Below are 22902 nucleotides of genomic sequence, written 5' to 3'. Positions count from 1 at the left end.
TTACAATACCATTTTTTATCACTCCTGTACCAGAACGACTACTAAACTGGATAGAGGGAGTATATCTGTAATAAGTTTTCTAGACGATATATTTCTAAAACATTTTTTAAAAATGGCTAAAGTCTAAAAAAGAAATCCAGGATATTAGAACCATGCCATTATAATTTTGCAAAGTTTAAGATATGCCATCGGTATCTCAATGACATGTAGGATCCACATGAGTCAATGACATGTGGATCAGGATGACATATCTCAAATTTTGCAAAATTATAATGGCATGTTCCAATTTTCCCAACAAAGAATCTATGGATGCTACGACACTGACAGTTGGGGCCCAATCTCTGCTCACACATCGTCCCCTCTCCCCATCCCAAACCGCAGCTCTGTCTTCCCCAAACGACGCGGACCGTATAAAACTCCGCCGCGACGCCGAGCACGCGCGCCGGCTCTAGAAGCTTCTAGAAGGCGCAGCTGTAGCGCTGGCTAATGGCGCTCGCGACCTCCACGCTCCCATTCGCGCCATCCAACCCCTCGCCGTCCTCCCGCTCCGCCGCAGCGGCTCTCTCTCCCAGCGGCGGGGTCCACTTCGCCGCCGCTAGGAGCGGCCTCCCGCTCGCGTGCGCCGCGCCGAGGCACCGAGGGAGGCCTCCTCCGAGGAGGCGCCGCGGAGGGTGCCTGGTGGTGTGGGCGTCCGCCGACTACTACGCCACGCTCGGCGTGCCGCGCTCCGCGAGCAACAAGGACATCAAGGCCGCCTACCGGAAGCTTGCGCGCCAGGTGCTCGACGCTTGTCCCCTCCCGCACCAAGCTTCAATTTTACTCGTCTTTATAGGAGTACTGTAGTTTTTGGATTGCTTTCTTTATGGACGATGTCGTACGGTTGAGAGTACACAATCACCAATACTGGAATTCGTTGGATACTTGGATCACACAACTGAAATTATTCTGTTTCTGATAGTGTATGCGATAGTTGCCGTATTACGGTATTAGATCAGCTCTGTGCACATCTGAGAAGGCCTCATTTTGTTCGCTATTGACTTCTTTTGTTTGGATAAAGTATGACATTTAGCCATGACTTTTAGAAGAACTTTCTGTGATATTATCAAATGATGCCCTCATCACAGTGTTCCGGTTCTCCTTTTAGGGTTAGGACACCTTTGTCACTGGTTCTAGCAGTATTGACGCTGACACCTTCAACTCTGAAAATCCCAGTGCCATCCTCAGTGGATGAATGGCATGAGCGTGCCATGCTGGAGCAACCAACATTGGTGCCAGTTGCTGCAACACTGGTCAGCAGGATTCTGGAATCTGGACCATGTACTATGTTGCTCTGCCATCTAGGACAAAGCCTTGACATCTGATCCGAAATTCGTGCATTCAATCATGTGCTTTTGCTAGCTTGTAACCATCGGAGCGTATAGCTGGGTTTGGAGCAAAAAAGTCAAACTGGAATAATATAATTGCAAACAAAGTAAGACCTCTGAAGGTTCCCTTTGTTTCTGTCACTTGCTTTGGGCTGAACTAGGGAACTGTCATAACCTTAGAAGCCTACATACAAAAAGCAGGCTTTTGAACCTACGAGAGGGTCTTATTTGGAGCTTAGCTAATGCTTCAAATACCCTTCAGACCAAGTCCTCGAGGTTTTACTGAGCTGATTTTCATGGCTACTAATTTACTATGGGATTTATATACTTTACCAAGTGGGATGTTTTTACTCTTAACATCAAGCTGCTAAGATTCACACAACATGCACACTTCTATTTTAATAGATAAGAGTTATTGATAACATCTTCACTTTTGTTTTTAGTACCATCCTGATGTCAATAAGGAACCTGGAGCAACCGATAAGTTCAAAGAGATAAGTGCAGCATATGAGGTATCCAATTCAGCATAATTTGTTAATTCATGTATTTGTCTGCTTTTTTACTTGTATTTAATATTGCTGATAAGTTATAGACTTTTACTATTGACATGTGGATTTTTTTTTTGCTGTAATAGTTTACAACGTCACTGCTTCTGGTTTCTCTGTTTTGTGTTTCATTTCCCTCTTTATAAGTGCTTAATTTCATTGTCATCAGGTGCTATCAGATGAAAAGAAGAGGGCGCTGTATGATCAATATGGTGAAGCTGGGGTTAGGAGTGCGGTTGGAGGCTCAGCTGGAGCTTACACAGTATGACAGCTTTGCTTTTCAACTTAATTTTTTCTATCAGCACTTACTCCCTCCATCCCAAAATATAAGGGATAATGCCCTTTTCATTTGTCCCAAAATATAAAAGATATTAAATGTAGCACAATAGCTTTTGTACTAGTTATTCTCCACCTAGCACCTTTTGTACTAGTTTATTCCCCACCTGTCAACTTTTGTACTAGTTTATTCCTTAACTACTAACTTTCGTATCACTTTTTTATGGATTTGACGGATGTATTTGCCCTTTTGCTACTTCCTTATTTTTTGTGAAAAAAATGGCATAATCCCTTATATTGTGGGATAGAGGCCGTACAAGGCAATATATTGAGTGTGATTATATAATTATATGTGTACTAGCTAAAATTCTTTGGCTAATAAGGATACTAGATTTTGCTTATTGACTAGTATTGTTTACCCTTTTCGCTCACAGATGGCTTCAGTTCTTTACCTGTTATTTTCTATATGCAGAGTAATCCTTTTGATCTATTTGAGACATTCTTTGGAGCAAGCATGGGTGGCTTTTCTGGTATGGACCAGGGAACATTTAGGACACGCAGGAGGAGCACTGCTGTTCAGGGGGAAGACATCAGGTTCTGTTGCCAGATATTCATGGTCAATGTGTTTATCTAGTTGAAATGATCAGCTAAAGCTGTTTAAATAGCATATGAATAGCAGCACTAATTATTGTAGTTGTTACAAACTTTAAAACCAATTGGGTATGTATGCCTCGGAGATCTAGCATTATTTGCATACATCTCAATCTAGATAAGGTATTCATACAACTTTAATGCTATTTTCTACCTTTCCCATCGTTTATCTTCCCTCTGTTGCCAGTATTTACGAGTGAGCACCCACACTAGCTATTCCCTTCTTAACACCCACATTAGCTATTCCCACATTGTTCCAAAGACATGGCACTAGGATATCATGGTTGTTTGCCACTACCATTATCTTGGTCTTATAACTCCCCTTATGCCCATGCTTGGTCAAAATACAGCTTACAGAAATAGCATGTTTGGGCAACAATGTTGATTCATTCTCTGTGCCAAATGTTTCTTTTTTGGTTCCTGTTTGTGTTTTTGCCTTTTCGCAAAAGCTACTAATACCTAAGTTCAAACATTTCTGATATTGGTATTTTTTTTTCTTGTGATCTTTTTTTTTTCTGCAAACAAACCAGGGATAGTAGACCAGCAGATTCTTATACAAAATTGTTCTTGCTAAAATTCTCTATCATTTTGTGATAAAAACTAGTGTACTTTATAGACTGACATGAACTTATACCATCAGATATGATGTGAATCTGGGGTTCTCAGAGGCAATATTTGGAACAGAAAAGGATATTATATTATCTCATTTGGAGACATGCGATGCATGTGCTGGTTCTGGATCAAAGATTGGGTCGAAAATGAGAATATGCTCCACGTGTGGTGGTCGAGGGCAAGTAATGAGAACTGAGCAGACACCATTTGGTCTGTTCTCCCAGGTAATAGCATTCATAATATTATTCCAGTGCTTTACCATGAAAACATCTGGCGATAATGTGACAGCTTTTGTCAGGTGCCATATGTGAAAATGAACATTAAACAGAACAGTAGAAGATCAGAATCAATACTATAAACAAGATCTCATGGAACTACAAAATATATTTTCAAGATATACTAGGATGTGAACAGTTTTTTGTTAGACAAATATAATGGTGTAAAATATACATAAGTGGCAAACATATAGATCAATGAGAAGGGAAAAGGGGTTAAATCTATTCCTAGCTTCATCATTGCTTAGTAAGAATATTAGCTGTATTAACTTGGTTGTTTTCTCACTACTGATTCTTTTTTATTATTAATTTATAATGGATAAATTAAAACAGATCAAAACAACTGAAGAAGAAAATATTTACTAATTTTTCTATCATTGAAAAGATATAGGTAACCGAAATACGTATTCAAGCACAGTAGAATATACAGGCTTTGCTTTTTACAAGATTGTTGAAGACTCGATACGTAACCGAAATATAAATATTTATAGCATTAGGGTGGCCTGTGTATCTAATTATCTATGCAAACGTTTTAGTTCATTTGATACTTATTACATATGTGATTAACTTCTAATATTTCTTGTTTTGTAGGTTTCAATTTGCCCCACCTGTGCAGGAGAGGGTGAAGTCATTTCAGAGTATTGCAAGAAATGTGCTGGAGAGGGGCGTGTTCGTGTTAGAAAGGAAATCAAAGTAAAAATTCCTCCAGGTGTTAGCAAAGGTAGTACTCTTCGTGTACGTGGTGAAGGTGATGCGGGACCAAAAGGGTGAGTGATTCGTTTATTATTTATCTTGTCTATACTTCATACTTGAATATGTTAAGGCACTCACCAGTGAAAATTGTGGTTTGTGGATATTGGTCCTAGAGGCATATAAATAGATCATTGGCATCCTCATAGTATTTTCTGGTGCTTTAGCTTCTGCATGCACATGCGCTCTTGCTTTTGCCTTCATCCTCTTTATTGTCTTATTTTACTACACCACCCTCCTCTGTCTGCCTTCTATATACTTTTTATGCGTGCATGCACAAATAATCCATGTGTAAATGCTATTAAAAAAAATGCCTAAACCCTTTTTGCATTTGGAAAGCAGAGGACCTCCTGGAGATCTTTTTGTTTGCCTTGATATAGAGGAGCCAGCAGATATTAAAAGGGATGGTATCAACTTGTATTCAACTGTTTCAGTAAGCTACATTGAAGCTATTCTGGGCACTGTTAAAAAGGTAAAATTTTTCTTGTTATGATTCAAAATTGTGATATTTAGTTTGGGTTGAAGCCCATTGCCGTTCTTCATTAATGAGAGTACAACTAATAGGAAATGAATGCCTGAACCATCTCACTTTTTAGTAACGGAGAATACTAACATGCAAAAACTGAGTTTTGTGTTCTGAGTTCTAACCACATTGGTTGTGTATAGGATGTTTGGTATATATTGTTGATTGACTCTATTGGTCTGCCTGAGCGTTTTTTATATACTCTGTTTTCTTGTGATAAAAAAACACCTACCTTTATGCACAATGATTAGCAAACCAAACAGGCAGTATTTTAAGTCATATTCCTAGAGGTACACCAACTTGATCTTAATCTGCTGTTACCTTTTTTGTTAAGATAAATTTGATTACACGATAATCAGATCATTTTGTTGATTTGACCTAATCCAAAACCATAGGATGTAATGTGCCTGACTTCTAATTGAGGCCAGCATTTCATTGGGATTAAATTTATATCAGCTTATTGTTAATCATTTTAGCTCAGACTAATTAACCAATGCTGCAGCTATGTTATCCTAGGTCTGATCAAATTTGTTTATCTGAGACTGATTTGAGTTTTGAACCTTTTCTAACAACCATGGCAGTTCAGATCAAAGTTAATTATTTGTACATATTTATTTTAGATTTGAGAGAAAGCATGTCCTTGTAATGATTCTTGTGGTCTATAGTCTACTGGCATTTCTGTCTTATGCTCATATTCTTCTTCCAAGCAGGTCAGAACTGTTGATGGAAATAGTGAACTTAGAATACCTCCAGGTACCCAACCTGGTGATGTAGTGGTTCTAGCAAAGCAAGGTGTTCCATCATTGAATAAGCCATCTGTTCGTGGTGATCATCTATTCACTATTAAGGTCACTATACCCAAACGTATAAGGTTATATGCTTCCTGACTTGAACCTACTTTCGAATACATACTGTTGGTCTAAATCTACATAATCACTGAGCCCATATCTCTGTGAATTTGTGTTCCTTCCAGCGGACGAGAAAAGGAGCTACTTGAGGAACTGGCTTCTTTGAGCAATGGTGGTTTTGCTCGTGCACCTGTGAAGCCAAAATGTAAGCAAGCTTAGCTATATCCCCCACCCTCCCCTATTCCCTCCCTCCCTCTCCAGCAAAGAATTCATTCTCATATTCTAACGTTACTATCGAAGTTTGATGAATTTTTTATTTTTAGGAACTAGCCTTGGAAGGTACTAACGATTTGCATTTGCATTGCAGCCATACGCCAAGAGAATGAAACTACTGTTGCCCAAGAAAATTCGGATCAACCTGATGAAGGGGAGGGTGACTGGTTGAAGAAACTTCAAGATTTTGCAGGGTAAATATTAGCTGTTTCTTATTACAATGCAATTGAGTTCTGGGAGGGTTTACCTCATACATTCATGCATCATATTGCAAATTTTGGGAACTTGATCATTTGTAAAAAAAATGCAAGGAAGTATAGGTTATAGTGAGAAAGAAAGAGAGCTGTATATTACACTTAAAAAAGTTAGTGTTATAACCAACCTTTATACATTTTCATTGATCTTCTACATGTTTTTCTAAAGATAAGTTACTGAGATAGTGAATCCACATCAACAAAATGTTTTTGTTACACTGAACATATAGTTAATACTTTTCCTCTTTTGCTGTTTGGGGCAGCTGAAGTTTTTGAAAATATGCTCTTTCAGTAATGATCCATAATGAGGTAAAACTGTTGTTACAGGACCTCCTTTACAGCAGGTTGTAGCCTGTCTAACTCTGTTGTTGCATTCATTTTTACTTCTAATATTGATTAGTGCAACCCTTGTTCCAAAAATGAATATAAGGAAAAATGCTAACTGACGGTCTCAATATACATACTTGCTTCTATTGAAGTTTGAAAATACAAATTGTGGATTTCTTTGTTTCTCTATCCTATGCAATTCTGCATTCTTTTGTTGATCATGTTGCTTACTGAATTCTTTCAGATCCATTGCTAATGGTGCTGCCAAGTGGCTAAAAGACAACCTTTAGCCTGTAAATAGTTACCGCGGAATGCATTTATATTAATCGCTGTTATGGTGTAGTCCAATCTGCTATTCTTCAATTCATTGGATCCCACGAGCTGTTGCATTTGTTTTGGAGAGGCTCAAAGTTCTCAGGCTGTGAAGTGGCAACGAAGAGGCTGAATCTGTTAATTAATTTCATCGGCAACGTTCTTATTTTGGTATGCTTGTAAAGTGGCATGATTTTTTATGTAGTTGCAGTTATCATTCCCTAGAGCATGTGATGGTTTTACGTCACTTGCTGCTGATACTGAATTCAGTAAAGATAATGCACTGTAAATATATATTTCATGCAGTAGAGCATCTTGAAATCTCAGGTATGTACTCTGTGGGTAAGCAACCGTGAGGTGTGTCGTTCTGAACTAGAGATATTTAAATCCAGAACAAGAGCACCCATATTCAGAAGGTTGTGTTGAGACTTGATCACCAGCCTGATCCATAACAAGAGCACTCAAAACAGAGGAACCTGGATGTACCATGTTACATGTACCACCCAAGAACTAGAGAGAAAAAACCGTGACATGTAGTATCACACTTGAATTTAGTTCAAGCATAATCTGTAAACAAAGTTTGAAATTCGAGGGCAGCCTATGATTCTGAGAAGAACTAGTTTCGATTAATTCCATACAAGAGTACTCAAGGCCCAGCCGCCGAGGCTTCAAATTCCATCATACAAGAAAATTCATCATCATCTGGAAAGTTGTAAGCTAGTCAGTCATCTCTCGAGCTGACTTTGAGCAAGAGGAGGACAGCAACAGCCACAGGGATGGACACCATTAACAAGGCTACCACGATGTTCGGCCTTGTGATGTCAGGTAACAGGATGCTCCCGTACTTGATAGCCGCTGCGCCGCCAACCGATCCAAGGCCCAATTTCCAAAGGTAGCTCGAGTCATCCTATGATGCAACACACCCAAAAGACGAATGGTTTGATTCAGCGTAGGAGAACTATGAAGAGATTTTTTGGTGGAAAACATAAAAGACTCGCAGGTTAGTCTGTAAGTAAAATATAGCCATTTGAAAAAAAAAAATCCCTTTGTGTTCTTTTTGCAAAACAACACACGGGTGAAGCTGTGAACGGCTATGGCAATTGTTCGCAGTGGATTAGATGCCTCCTGGAGGCCAAACTGAGAAATGAAGAAATATTTGTCCCAATGGGCTATCTATCTATCTATCTGTCTATCTATCTATCTATCTATCTATCTATAACTGAGAAAAGGTGAGGAATGGTGGAGAGCGTGTGCGAGCAGTCTATCTATGTATCAGTATCGCTGACCTCGATTCGCCCCGAGTCCGCCTCCGCGTCGACGTCGGCGGATTTACCGGAGAAGCGAGCGGCCACGCCACGGCGGCGGCGCTCGCGCCACTGCTGCTGGAAGCTGCGGCGTGGCGGCGGGTTTGAGTTGGTCTTGCCGGTTAGGGACGGGGCGGCCACCGAGAGCGCGCAGGCAATCGCCATCGACCGCCGCTCTCCCGCGCAGCTCAACCAACCACCGAGAGCTCGCGTTCTGTGCACGTTATCCAGAACCGAGCGAACGCATATGCGTCTCTAGTCCTTACCACTACCAACGAGATGTGCTGGAATTTGTACACCATTTCGTCAAATCAAACCGTGCAAATTTTTTTTTTTTGCCAAAACCCATGTAAAATTTTAAGCAACAAACATACAATACTGGATCCTTCAAAAGTAGGACATAGATTTGCACAGCATTTGTCAAAACTCAGAATTGCTAGAAGGTTACAGAACATGAACGGCTCTATGGTGTAGAGAGAGAACGCATTCACCCAACTCTTCAACTGAACCTTTCTCGTACTCCTAATAATGAGCTACTAGTATGACAAACGGCAAAATGGTGCACAGGCATTCCAAGAATCATTTGAAACTAGAAGTAGCTTTTCCGCTTCCGCCCTGTGTATTTGGTGTCCGCGGGCACCTCCCGTCCTCGCCTTCTCAGCTGCTCCTTTTTGTTTAAGAGCCAAGCCTTGCCCTTGCCGTTCTTCTTCGTCTTCTGCCTCTTCTTTGGCCTATTTCTTTCATATATGCCGACCTGCATACCAAAAATATAAGCATTCATCTAAGCCGGTCGAACATCAAAAGGGAGGGAAAAAACCCCAATATTAGGTCCTATAAAATAGAGTAAGAACCAAGTATGAAATAGATGATCCTTGAGTCCTTGACTAAGCACAACCATTTAGCTAGTATCTCCTCCAAGACAACAGCATTTCTATAACTACTGAACATCTAAGGTAAAACTGAATAATAAGTTAGTAAAACACCACAGGAACAATGCAACTTGCAAGCAGAGATTGGTAGAAAGATTTTGTACACACACACACACACAAAAAGCAACGGTATCACAACTTATGTGATGTAAAGGCGACAATATAACAATATCAAGGGGAAGCTCTGGACAAAGAATGCAATATACTGCCATCCGTTGAAGCAGTAAGTAGTCCCCTTGAAACATGAAACATAGCACAATGCAATGCATGAACAAGCTTGTAAAGCATGGGCTTACTGTTTGGGCTCCATCTTCATCACCACTTCCATCATCGCTCTCATCATCATCACTACACATGGCACCATCTTGACCTTTACCCTTCGGAAGCGATGAATTTAGAGAAGGTGGTCCACAAGTGAGGACAAGGTAGGATTTCTTTGCTTTTGAACTGTAAGAAAGAAGGCATGCCCATAATTGTATATCAGTAACGAAATATGTAGCATTGTTTGTACGCTAATATGGCATTGTTGTGAGGTAATAAAATACTAACCTGTGAGGCCAGTCAACAACCACTCCACCTGCAAATCCAGCACGCATGGCAGCAGTCACGATCATTTCACTCTGCTTCACATTATCAGCATAAAATTGCAAAACGGCTCTTGCTCCCCTTGCTAGGGATCTATATAATGATCCAAAGAAAGCCCTGAAAATTAAGCACATATGAAAGTTATGAACTGGTTGCAAGCAACCTAAGAGGCTAAGAGAAACAATAAATACACACTTTAACCGCAATCTTGGGTTGTGACAAGACTTGTCAGCATTGCATAACCACTGCACAAACAAAACACACAGTTGAGAGGATAAATTAAAAGTGCAGATTTGAGATCAACATGGTCAGTTTGTTGCAGTAACATAACAGCTCAAACATTACCTGAACTGCTGAAATACTGATTGCGCCATCAATAACTCCAGGCCGCAAGCCTAAACCCTGGAACAGGATTGAATATAAATAAATACACATGCAGCACCTTAAAGCTAGACAAGTTGTGGTGAAGCAACTGTGAAGAAGTTGCTGTATTTGTGTTAACCAAAGGATGGTGAGATTGTGCAGAAAATATTATTCGCCAGGCCATGTGCAGAGAAAAAAAATATAGCCATTCAGAAATCATAGTACTATCGGAGAAGCCAACTGTTTGGGTTAATTCTCTCTTGTTCTCTCCAGAAAGGTTTGAATTCCTAGACTCATAGTTACTTTCAGAGTAGAAATTATTTTGAGAACAATCATGGATTCATGGTCAATAGCAAAAGTAATGAAAAATATTAGTGTTATTAAGGGAGTATGTCCCTTACACTTATGATTTATTACAGTAGAGCAAGTGTGATACTAGAAATAAACAAGACAAGCATTTCCCTTACGGTTAAGAGTATTGGCATACACCACAGCATAAACATAACATATGAGATTGAAATTTCTTGAACCATACATTAATAAGATGCATATTATACCTGGCCCATATCTGCAAGAAGGAGATCACCCTCCGCTTCACGCTCCAGAGCAACATCTACAGAAAGAAATTTAAAGCACTCAGCCAAAAAAAAAAAATCCAACAAGCAATAAGCCAAGATTTCCTTAAGAGCAAGTAACAAAGCGAGGTGCTCACCAAGCATGGACTTCGAAATATCATAACCAATCCAGTGATGACCCTGCTCTGTCAATGTCTCGCCACTAAGTCCAGAACCGCACCCTGCAATTCAAAACATAGTACAAACTAAGCAAAGTAATTGTACCAAAAACAACTTTTTTTAATCAAATCAACACATCGTTTGAGCAGGAAGAGAGTAAAAGCATTACCGATGTCGAGAAGCAACTTGGGGACGCCATCGTTGGGTAGCGCAAGCAACTCGAGCGCCCTCTCGGTAATCCTCGACTGCAACATAACTAAACATGAGACCAAGAATTCCTCCACACCCAGCACCGCGAACTGGCAAGAAGCTCACCTGGATTTCGATGATGCGAGAGGAGGTGGTGTACTTGCGGGCCTCCGACTCGTTGTAGAATATCTCCGGCGGCGCCTGCACCTCCGGCCGCGGCATCCTCTCTCCCCGCTGCCTCCTCCTCGGCTTCTCCCCTCTCCTCTCCTCGCCGCCGCCGCAGAGGTCAGTGGTGTGCTCGCGCCGCGACTCCCCGAGGGTTCCCACTACACTACGCCTTTCTACTGGGCTCTTCATGGGCCTCCGGTGTAGCGAGACACGTGAAATAGGCCGAGAATCCCAAAGGCCCAAAACAATATCCCGGCCCAGCAACGGATCTCCTATAAATTCTCCCACGCATCTAGGGCTTCGTCTCATCACACCAGCCGCCGCTGCCGCCTCGTCGTCCCAAATCGTCCGAGCGCCGCCGCCGCCGCCGCCGCCGCCATGGGTAACCATCTCCTCCGAGTCCTCTCTTTCCCTCGTGATTCCTTGCTTCTGTAGCTCTCTAGGCCGTGCGATTTGGTGGGTGATTGATGTGCTTTGCCCGCCTCGATCGCAGGTAAGGTTCACGGCTCGCTGGCTCGCGCCGGGAAGGTGAGGGGGCAGACGCCGAAGGTGGCGAAGCAGGACAAGAAGAAGAAGCCCCGGGGCCGCGCCCACAAGCGGATGCAGTACAACCGCCGCTTCGTCACCGCCGTCGTCGGCTTCGGCAAGAAGCGCGGGCCAAACTCCTCCGAGAAGTAGATCTAGAGATCGCTCCTTTGCCCCCGTCTCATTAATTAATACTCATGGATCCCTTTTTTTGTTTGTTCCCTAGTAGTTTTTTGTTCAAGTATGCAATTTTTGGTATTGAACTGATGTCACTGTAATACCTATGATATCTCTATGGATGGTGTTAAGATCTTTTCGTCAAGTGTTCATCTTCTACTTGTTACACGATGTGGTTTGTCTGATATAGATTGATTGTTGTGATGCTTATCAGCTTATGGTGTTATATGCAGTTGTTCAATGACCGTAATTTCATTATATGCTCATCTTTATGCTTAACTTTTTTCAGATAATGTGTTTCTTACTAGAGCATGTATAGTCCTAGCATATATATGTAACTGCTGCGTGGAAATCACAAATGCATAATGGTGTAATCCAACTGAATTTTTGGAGACTATAATTAGGATTTAGCTTCACTTCTAGTGTTTCATGATCGATTGTCTAGTAATTTTGCAGTGCTGCTCATGAGTATGTTTTTGTGTCTGTTTATATCCTAGACAGATCATTTTTCTTTTGTTAGTAAAGTAGATTTTTGTCTATCGAAGTGTGGTGTCAAGAACAGCATGTTAGTCTTGGACTCTTGGTTAAAGCCTAAGAAGCATCTGTGTGAGTTCGTTAGTATGACTGTATCTACTTGATGGATCAACATAGTATGCCATGAAACAGCAGCATTGGCATGTTTATCCTTGTTAACAGTAGTAGAGAGGTGTATAGATTGTTATCTATAGTTTCTTTCTTCTGCAAGTCTGTGCGGGGTTTAGTGCTGAAACCAGTACAGTATGGTTGCTGTGATTGCTATTGGAAGTGAGTTTGCTAATCAATATTTTTTACTGTTCTCAAAATCTCAACTGTTTGATACTATAATAATGTCTGGATGGAATTCTGTGCTAGTTTAAAGAGACTGGATTATTTGAATTCTCAAATAGTGCTATGCATCGGTGTGATGTGATGTTAACTTTTTTATAATTTGGATGGAGTGTTAAAAGCTTTTGATAGTGTTTTGTTCGTCTTGATCAGGCCATGATGTGCGTGATAGCTTTGTTTTTATAATATCCAAGATGGATCATTTGATTGCCAGTGTGCTGTCTATATTTTTTTCTAGTAAAGTTCTTATGCAAGCGCAAGAGCATTCTGTTTAGACTTTAGACCAGACGGCTAGCGGCATTAAACCTATGAAAGCATATGTGGATTTGTTAGTATCCAGTATCCACCCGGTTGCTGTATGGATCATCATCAATCATGCTTTAAGTACAGAAGAATAAGCCACAGGTTTGTTATCAGTCTGTCACTATGGTTCCTGCGATTGGTTACAGGACAAGGGATGTGGTAGTTTCCTTGGCTTGCTGATATTTGCTTATTAATGTTTTCTTTCTGTTCTAGAAATTCTGGAGGAAAATCTTGAGTATATACATCTAACTATAATCTATGGAATTTAGTGGCAATCGAACGGACGGGGGCGTCCGCCATCCTATGATCTCAAGGTAAGCATCAGCGAAATCTGAATACTAATTCGTCTTGATCAGGCGAGGCTGTTGTTGCCAGTAGCTTTGTTCAAGTCGGAGCCTACGCATTCTTTCATGTCCTGCCAGTAGCTTACCCTGCGTGCACGCACTGTCGCGATGACGCGCAACGAACTGCATGGTTAATGAAATTCCGATATTCGAACAAAAATCGGGCCATTATGAAACACGACGTGAAAAAATCTGGCGGCGCCACGGCGGTGCGGCGCGTCATGGCGGAAATCCTGTTGGGCGATCGATCGCCCTGGGGATGAGGTGGTGATCACCTCCCCCCTCATGGCGGAAATCCTGTTGGGCGATCGATCGCTCTGGGGATGGGGTGGCGATCACCTCCCCCCTCTCGCACGGCGGAAATCCTGTTGGGCGAGGGATGGGGTGGCGATCACCTCCCCCCTCCCGCACGGCGGAAATCCTGTTGGGCGATCGATCGCCCTGGGGATGGGGTGGCGATCACCTCTCTCCATCTGGTTTCCTTTTTTGGTACCGCATTACTTTCCTATTTTAGTAAATTTATACACCTAAAGTTTATATACCTCAAGTTTACACATCTAAAGTTTAGAGACCAAAAGTTTATAAGTCAAAAATTTATATATCCGATTTAAATTTGAATTTGAATTCAAATATTTATTTATATATAGTATTTCTATACTTCTAAAGTTTATACACCTAAAGTTTATAGACCTAAAGGTTATAAGTCAAAAAATTTATATACCCATTTCAAATTTGAATTTGAATTATATCTGATTCAAATTTGAATTTGAATTCAAATATTTTCTATATATAGTATTTCTATGCATCTAATTTTTATACACCCAAAGTTTATAAGTCAAAAGTTTACATACCCGATTTAAATTTGAATTTAAATTCAAATATTTTTCATATATAGTATTTCTATACATCTAAAGTTTATATACCCAAAGTTTGTAAGTCAAAAGTTTACATACCCGATTCAAATTTAAATTTAAATTCAAATTTTTTATATATAGTATTTCTTTACATAATTTTTTCTAACTTTTGTTTTTTTTAAAAAAAATTGTGGCTTACTGTAGTAGGGAAGAGAGGGGGAGAAGAGGGACGTACGTATAGGGGAGCGGGTGCGGGTGATCGCGCGCATTAGCAGTCCCCGTGGGCGGCGAGAGGGAGGCGTTCGCGGGCAACGCTAGCAACATCAAGGATGTCGTTGGAGACCAGGAACGGGAGGAGCACATCGACGAGCTTGTTGGTTATCTCAGACGCTACACCTGATCAGCAAACAAAAAATAATTATAACGAAAACGTATAGTTTAATATACTTAACGATTTAAAAACTAGCAATTTTAAAAAAATAAATTACTACTTTCTTGGTTCTAAAATGTTGCTATCTAAGACGGAATGTGACCCATTATTGGACAACGAGTCTGTACAGATCTTTACCCAATTTCATTGTGTTAGATTCATCTTACGTAGCAACATTTTAGATGGTGGTTATACAAAATTTTAAAATTATTATTTTTGCAGTAACTTATAAACTAAAAACATACGATATGAGGTGTATGTTATTAGCTTTTAAGTTACTGCTCAATCACTGAACGTTCGTCGTAAACTTGTAAAGCTTTGAGAATAAGATGACATTATTCTGGCTTAATTAGCTTTAGGGTGTGTTTAGTTCACGCCAGAATTAGAAGTTTAATTGAAATTGAAACGATGTGATGGAAAAGTTGGAAGTTTGTGTGTAGGAAAATTTTGATGTGATGGAAAAGTTTAAAGTTTGAAGAAAAAATTGAGAACTAAACCTGAAATTTTTAGTAGCTGCTTCCAGGATGTGAATCTTGGGCTTATCCTTGTACTGTCTAGATGGGACATTGAGTTTTACTTATCTTTTAGAGTAAATTTCACAAAACTGCAGGTAATTTGTTCAATCTATCTCAAAACTATAGATTTAAGGACCCATCTTACAAAATTACAGATTTAGTGCATCCGTTATCGCAAAACTATAGATTTTAGCATTCACTATTAAATCCACCGTCACCTGACATGTGGGACCCATATGCAGTCTCAAGAACCTTCAGGATGCTCTATCTTTTGCTGCCACGTTTGACGCTTGCGTGGTGGAAAGAACAAGGAGTCGCGGGTTGTGTTCCTCGTGGACTCATTAGGTGGTTTGTTCTTTTCCGCACCACATCGCAACGCAGCATCGTACAATCGTTCTGCTACGCAAGTGTCCAATATGGCAGCAAAAGATGGAGCATACTGAAGGTTCCTGAGACTGTAGATGGGTCCCACATGTCAGGCAACAGTGGATTTAACGGTGAATGCTAAAATCTGTAGTTTTGCGATAACAGATGTACTAAATCTGTAGTTTTGTGATAGGGGTCTTTAAATCTGTAGTTTTGTGATAGATTAGGCAAAGTATCTGTAGTTCGGTGAAATTTACTCTATCTTTTATCATTCATCGCGTTGGCCCTCTGATGGATGGGCCGAATGCCGATCAGGCATGCTGTTCCAGATGCATTTTAACCTTTTAAGCTGCCCTGACCTGGCCACCAAAAACGCTGCCATAAAGCTGGTGTCTCCGTGCTGGCTCTGAACAGAAGGTCGCGTTAGCATGCATGCATGCATGATCACTGATCAGGCGCGATCAGCTTTAGAAAGCTAGATTGGCATTGCCCACTACTTGAGAGATTTACCGGCATGCATAGTCGTCTCTCGTCATTCCTTGTCACCATGGCCTTCTGATCTTGTAAGCAAAAGGAGTATACCTTGATTGATGCATCATGCACCTCGATCTGTATAAATTGATCGAACATTTCCTCACGAACAGAAAAAGATAAGAGGAATTTATCGAAGATTGAAATACAGAGGCAAACTTATCAGTTTTTCTAATTCACAAACATAAATCAAGTCGAAGCCTTTTATCGTCTGCTTATCTCATCATCCACAACAAAAATTTAAATTTCAAAACTTGAAGCCAATTTTGCGAATTTTTCATCGTAGTCGATTTCTCTAACATTAGCCCCTTTAAACCATTAATAATACAGATCATGAAAAAAAAGGTCACTTTCTTAAATTGCTTTGTTTTTTTTCTTTTTTCACGGTTTATCAGTCGTAGCCCAAACGTATGATTGCTTTCATGAACAGTGTGGTTGTGTATCTCCGAAACAGGTGACGCCAGGCGTGAGGCGTCGCGTCGCGTTGATGGTGCGAAGTTCTATTGATAGAGCAGGAAAAAAAATACAAGATTATAACCCTGGGGGATCGTAACCAGGAAAAAAGAGGATCGTAACCAGGAAAAAGAAAAAATGTTTTTTTAACGACTCGCACGAGACGGTGCGAAGTTCTATGGATAGAGCAGGAAAAAAAATACAAGATTACAACCCTGGAGGATCGTAACCAGGAAAAAGAAAAAATGGCTGCCGCTAAGCGTGACCGACCGTCACTAGACCAACAAATGGACACAGACGAGATTGCCCCCTAGGTGTAACGACCAACACAAGTCTTTTCTGCACACTTTGTCCTCACTCTTGCATACCCGAGAAGAATTTTCTGCACACTTTGTCCTCACTCTTGCATACCCGAGAAGAATTTCCCGATCGGTCGCCCATCCCTAAATTGCTCCAGACGAGATTGCCCCCTAGGTGTAACGACCAACACAAGTCTTTTCTGCACACTTTGTCCTCACTCTTGCATACCCGAGAAGAATTTTCTGCACACTTTGTCCTCACTCTTGCATACCCGAGAAGAATTTCCCGATCGGTCGCCCATCCTTAAATTGCTCCAGGCCAAGCACGCTTAACCCTGGAGTTCTTTGGAGATCGGCTTCCGGAAAAGAAGATGCAACGTGTTGATATGAGTATTCTATTAATCCTATTAAGCCCTTGGCCAGGATGTTACACTAGGGGATGCCAAAACGACGTCTTCAAGAAGAAAAGCGACGAAAAAACCGCCGCCGTCGTCCGTCGGGACTCAAAGGAGCCAAGACCGAGCTTTCGTCTGGCAATCACCCTTGAGGGGTAAGACAGCACGACAACACCAGTGGCGGATCTAGAAAATCGATTCGTTGGTATCAGAACGCGTCTATCGGTGTCATAATATGCTAATTATACTTAGATCATGGTGTTATAGCATATGAATAAGCAGTTTCGCTATAGGTTTTGCCGAAAGTCGTCGGTGTCGCCTGACACTGGTCCTATAACTATAGATCCGCCCCTGGACAACGTCCTCAGGAGGGGGAATGAACCATCGTTGTCGGTCCGGTCAATGTCGGATTGGGTTTTCACCCGCCGCTCATCAGCTGCGAATCCACAGTATAGTGTCGTCCTGTTGTGTTACTACTTCTTGTGTGCACAGTATAGTGTCGTCGAGACACAGCATGCATGCATGCGGACTAGAACACGGTCGGAATCAGTAGCATCTCTTTGAAAATAACGCTTGATCGGTCGGTAACTGACTATATTTATCATTTAAACTAATCGTTGTTGACGTTAATACGATAGAAGATTCTTTTAAAGAAACAAACTCTATAAATAGGTAAAAACGGTACGTTCGGGAACGGTACCCTTGAGCTCGGTCGATCGGGAATTTCACCCCCTACGCGCGCGCGGGTGCCCGCGGCCCAGCCGATCCGATCTGTGGTGCGCGCATGCGTTGTCTGGCTCCACGCCCTGACCGCCCGTCACGTGGACGAGTGCGCGCGCGCGTGCCGCACGCGCACGGCGAGCTCGCGAGCTCGTCGATCACCTCACCTCCTCCGGCCGCGCGGGCGCGGCGCGCGTACTGTTCACCGCTCGCCTCGACGCAGCAAAAGTCCACGCGCGCGCGCACGCCACCACGCGCTCGATCGCTCGCGAGGACGCGACGAGCGGAACACGGCTTTCGCTGCACCGATCGATCGATCGATCGCACGCATTCATGGCGCGCGCGATGGATGGATGGATCGGTCGCAATATTGGTCAAAACTGCAAACGGCAGGGCTCATGTACACGCGCCTAACTCCTGCCGGCGATCGATCGATGTGCGTAGCGTAGCTACAGGGAATTTGAAAAACAAGCTTGATCCATCGATCGATCTCTGAATTCAAACCCTGCAAAGAGAATCGAATCGGACACTGCTATGCTGAGCTAGCTACCTAGTTAGGCTGCTTTCTATTGAAGAGCAAACAGTACGTCGTATACATACACTCCTGCTGCTGATCGATCTCGTTGCATTTGATTCTCACTGTGCCACTACTGCATCATTGGATGGTACATTGGTACACTATGCTCTTCAAGTCTTCGTGGCCGCGCGTGACCGGGTCGGTCTGTCTGTCTGTCTGTCGACCTGATGGAGAACTAGCTAGTCTGCAATATAGTAGCAACACCAATGCTTTGCTTAATTAGTGTACAGCCTGCATGCACTGATACTTTCTTTTTACACTCTAGACAAAATCGATGCTGCATGCATCTGCACGCATGCCGCTTAATTCATGATTCTGCTAGCTAGCCCTTCTGTAATTTTCTACCACATACACATACATATATTCAGCTATACATACTACTATATCTCGTCTTTGTTCGTCAGTTCGTCAGACCTTGATCTGATGGCTCATGAGCTCCTCTAATTAATTCCGGCACTTTGGTTAATTTGCTCCAAAGTTAACATCATTCTGTGTCTCAGTGATGCATGATTCTTCTGCCGGGGCATGTGCTTTGCTGCAAAGGATGCCGTGGTTAATTTGCAACATCGCGAATGCCCACACACACACTGGCCGGCCTGGATAATCGATCGCATGCTAGCTCAGCATAGCAGCATGCAATCAGCAGCAGTGCTCGATATGGCAGGTAACAAGGACTACACTGCATATGCATGGTCAGATCTGATCGAATGCATGCCCATCATATCCGTCCGGAGATCTCTCTCTGTAGATCTTGGCCGTTGCGTACGTACGTGGAGTATATATTGGAATATCTGTGCTCGCTAGCTGTGATCGATCTACAGCTACAGCCTGGACAGACTTAACCGTGCTAGCCAATCACCTTAATATTCAGAGATTTATTCAGATTTCAGATCAGCCAATCTTATAGGCCGGCCACTCCTGATCGATCGAGCCCTGACAACAGCTCAAAGACAAAGGAGTACTTAACTACGTACGTAATCACGCCCAGTACCTTGTGGACGTAGCTAGCTTGCAGCTAGCTAGTTGTATAACCCTGCACTGCATTTGCAGTAAGTAAATTAATGATGCACAATATATCTTTCAGATTCTACTGCTGTACTAATCACCCTATTAACCTGCATCTCTCATCTACCCCTTCAGCTTTGGCCCATGCTGAATTGCTGCTAGCTGCTAGCTAGGAGCCTAGGAGTAGTAGCAAGCTATAGCTAAATTATGGCCCACTGGATGAAGAGGGGGGTAGTGAAGACTTCTGTTAATTTCACAGCCTCTCTGCGTGCACTGGTACTACTACTAGCTAGTGGTAAATTCAAAGCATTCAAGACAGAGGAAAAAACACACAATTCAAGCAGCTAAGCCACTTCTAGAATGGAACAGACAAAGGTGGTCCAAGGAAGAGCTATAGCAATCAAGCTGTGCATTGCATTGCATTGCATGCATGAGAAGGTTATAACCTCTGCACTCACACCATATGCATGTCCTTTTTAACCCATCCAATGCCCCTTGTTGCTGCAACCTCATTTAGATCTCATCCTTCTCTTCATATATACATGCATACTGCTATAAGTCTACTGTACGTCTACCACAGCTTGCAGCCATAAAGCTCTTCGTCCTCTCTCTTTCTACGGCTGTGGAGCTGAAGCATGGCCTAGCTGAGCTAGCAGCTGGTTCTTGGTTATATAAAGAGAGATAGCTAGGATCAAGAGAGAGGCAGATGGCATGGAGAGGTGTTGCAATGTGCAGTGGATGTGTAGATAGAGCCTGCAGATCTCGATCGATCTCTTCAAGTCCATGCCATGCCTTTCCACAGCTTTCTTGAACTTCTCTTGTGCCTCACTCACTTTCATTACTGGAGAGATATGCATCATCAGTGGAAGCTTATAGGGAGAGGAGTGCAAGAAGAGGGTCAAGAAAGCTGTGGGAAGAAATGGCATTACAAGGACTTTGAATTCAGTTAGCAATGCCATGAGACAGGCAGAGAGAGAGAGAGAGAGAGAGAGATGTGATGCTAATTTTCCATTTCATGTAAGTTAGCTTTTCATAATTAGATCAAGTTTTCTCTACTTAATTTGGTGCCCTTTTTGCTTACGTTTTTTTTTCGCTGGGAGGTTTTGCTTACTTAATTTAAGTGCCTGCTAGTTTCTTTTTGCTAGTCCAGCTAGCCACTGCATACTTAAATTTTATATCTGCCACTGTCAGCTCCAATTATTTGTCGTTTGTTTTTTCAAACAACAGTCTGCATGCATTTCGGCATCAATAGAGGACCATCACTGTGTAGCTCGATCATTGTAGCTCATGAAATTGATGTCTCTTCCGTAAAGGCGTCTTCACTTTTTTCTCTTACCATGCATATCATGCATCAAGGCTAAAAAGGAATTCAACCTTTTCCATTTTGCTTTGCTTGGTACTACAGTACCATGTAGGGCTTCTCGCATGCATGACAAGAAATGCAGCAAGATTGTGGTGTTGAGTTTGAATACTCAATGGGAGCAGTATATAGCCGATCTTGATGAATTTATCATCACGGAATGTGTCTATGTTTTTCTTTTTTGAAATAATCAATGTTAAGTGCATTCAGATTTTTCACATTTTTAAATTAGTCCATGCTAGTTTTGGCTATATATATATATATATATATATATATATATATATATATATATATATATATATATATATTGTGTGCACAGGCGCCTCTCAAATGGCATAAAACTTTCATCAATCTCTGACATATTGATACGGTATTGTATCGTACGTCTGTAACATGTTGGCATGGCCCCACGTATTATCAGCCTCACAATGAGTGATAGTATATCATATAATAGAAATCAATAATACTACAATGAGTGATACAGGCTCACAAATAAGTAGTACTAAGAAAGTTTTTTTTTTGTTAAAAACAAAATTGAATTTTCATTTCACGTTTATGGATGCAATGTATTTGGGCAAGACAAAGATTAGCAGCCTTGGAGAGTTGGGAAAATGTTCCAAGAATATTCTCTTTTTTTTTCCAAAATACAAAGCAGCATAAAATGTTCAATAAATTTTAAGTGGATGAAAAATAGTGGTAAATGTGATAAACTGATAATACATATAATTCCATACTTTTTTTAAGAAATTCCATACTTTTCATACATACTAGTCCGTCCTTTCCCTCTTATAGATTACTAGTACTACTCTCTCTCTCTCTCTCTCTCCCAAAATAAATGAAACTACTCCAGTTAGTATGGGACGTGACATATCCCAGTACTTATCTTCAGATTCGTAGTATTATGATGTGTTACATCTTGCATTAGATTTGTTTATTTTGGAATGTGAGAAATAGGTTATCACCAGCACGCTTCCTAAACTCCTAAACTGTGTGATTTATGGAAAAAAAACATTCTATATACAAAATTCTTATAATTTCTTAAACACAACCTTTCAACTTTGTATCCACAAATATAATGGAGTTTATAGCTCGAAAAGCGCTTATTTTCTACAATTACAGTGCATCTTCCCCACCACTAATTTTGAAAAGATTTGGTCAGCTCCTGCTGAGCCAAAGTAACGTTTTCTGGGTTGGCTTGTTTTGCATAAAAAAACTCTAACTGCGCAAAACCTTCTTCAATGACACTGGCCGTGTGATTGGGTCCGTCCTCTTTGTAGGGAGGCATTTGAAGGCACTTCTCACATGTTCAAGGAATGTTCTTTCACCTCTGAAGTGTGGAACAAAATCTGTATTTAGAAGGGGTTAGGTCACAACTCTTTGCCTAACAACTTGGATTTGAAAAGCTGGTGGTGCTCTCTTTCAGCCATTCAACCAAAACCCCAGCAAAAAAGAATTATGGGTTGTTTGATCACTTCCTGGTAGAACATCTGGTTGGAGCGGAATAAGCGTATATTCCAAAAAACTTTGTCATCGGCTGATAGGGTGGCTTCCTTGATTCTGCAAGATCTTGACCTGAGACATTCAGCTTTCCAATCTCAGTGAGGCCGTCCCTCTTTTTGTAATTTTTGGTTTTTTTCGCTTTGCTTTTGTGCTCTGTTTTTGTAAACAACTTTTTCTTCTTCTAATATATTCCTGCAGCCCTTCTGCGTCGTTTCCCTAATAATGGCATATTCAGAAAAAAAAAGACTATACTGTAGCAAAATTAAGGGGGAAGTTTAATGGGCCCACTCTCTGAAAGGCTGAGGCAGGGGATTGGGTAGTTCCATATCCTGTCAAGCTGGAGAAGTATAGGCTTTTGCTTTAGAGAGTCCCACAGGCAGTGAGGCAGTGACAGAAGGCAGC

General features: G+C 41.5%; 3 protein-coding genes across 3 annotated transcripts; 1 reads left to right on the top strand and 2 right to left on the bottom strand.

The window, feature by feature from the left end:
- The first annotated feature begins 378 nt into the window (after positions 1 to 378).
- Positions 379 to 7323, top strand: LOC127762960 (uncharacterized). The gene is made up of 11 exons (XM_052287504.1): positions 379 to 777; positions 1808 to 1876; positions 2079 to 2171; positions 2658 to 2779; positions 3477 to 3672; positions 4315 to 4490; positions 4816 to 4945; positions 5707 to 5867; positions 5970 to 6049; positions 6212 to 6311; positions 6943 to 7323. Exons 1-11 carry the CDS (start codon positions 487 to 489, stop codon positions 6986 to 6988), a joined length of 1464 nt encoding a protein of 487 aa, XP_052143464.1. The 5' UTR covers positions 379 to 486; the 3' UTR covers positions 6989 to 7323.
- Positions 7324 to 7550: 227 nt separating this feature from the next.
- Positions 7551 to 8570, bottom strand: LOC127762962 (uncharacterized). Its single transcript, XM_052287507.1, has 2 exons — positions 8297 to 8570; positions 7551 to 7917 (listed from the first exon to the last, which is right to left on the bottom strand). The coding sequence occupies exons 1-2, from the start codon at positions 8477 to 8479 to the stop codon at positions 7732 to 7734; spliced, it is 369 nt and encodes a 122-aa protein (XP_052143467.1). The 5' UTR covers positions 8480 to 8570; the 3' UTR covers positions 7551 to 7731.
- A 127-nt stretch (positions 8571 to 8697) lies between these two features.
- LOC127762961 (18S rRNA (guanine-N(7))-methyltransferase RID2) lies at positions 8698 to 11471 on the bottom strand. Its single transcript, XM_052287506.1, has 9 exons — positions 11241 to 11471; positions 11095 to 11170; positions 10904 to 10987; positions 10749 to 10804; positions 10174 to 10230; positions 10024 to 10073; positions 9793 to 9945; positions 9540 to 9690; positions 8698 to 9068 (listed from the first exon to the last, which is right to left on the bottom strand). Exons 1-9 carry the CDS (start codon positions 11469 to 11471, stop codon positions 8904 to 8906), a joined length of 1023 nt encoding a protein of 340 aa, XP_052143466.1. The 3' UTR covers positions 8698 to 8903.
- Between the last annotated feature and the right edge of the window lie 11431 nt (positions 11472 to 22902).

This window comes from Oryza glaberrima, chromosome 2 (assembly GCF_000147395.1).
Source record: "Oryza glaberrima chromosome 2, OglaRS2, whole genome shotgun sequence".
Lineage (NCBI taxonomy): Eukaryota > Viridiplantae > Streptophyta > Magnoliopsida > Poales > Poaceae > Oryza > Oryza glaberrima.
The sequence above is the reverse complement of the archived record's forward strand: the minus strand, read 5'-3'. Positions and strand labels throughout refer to the sequence as shown.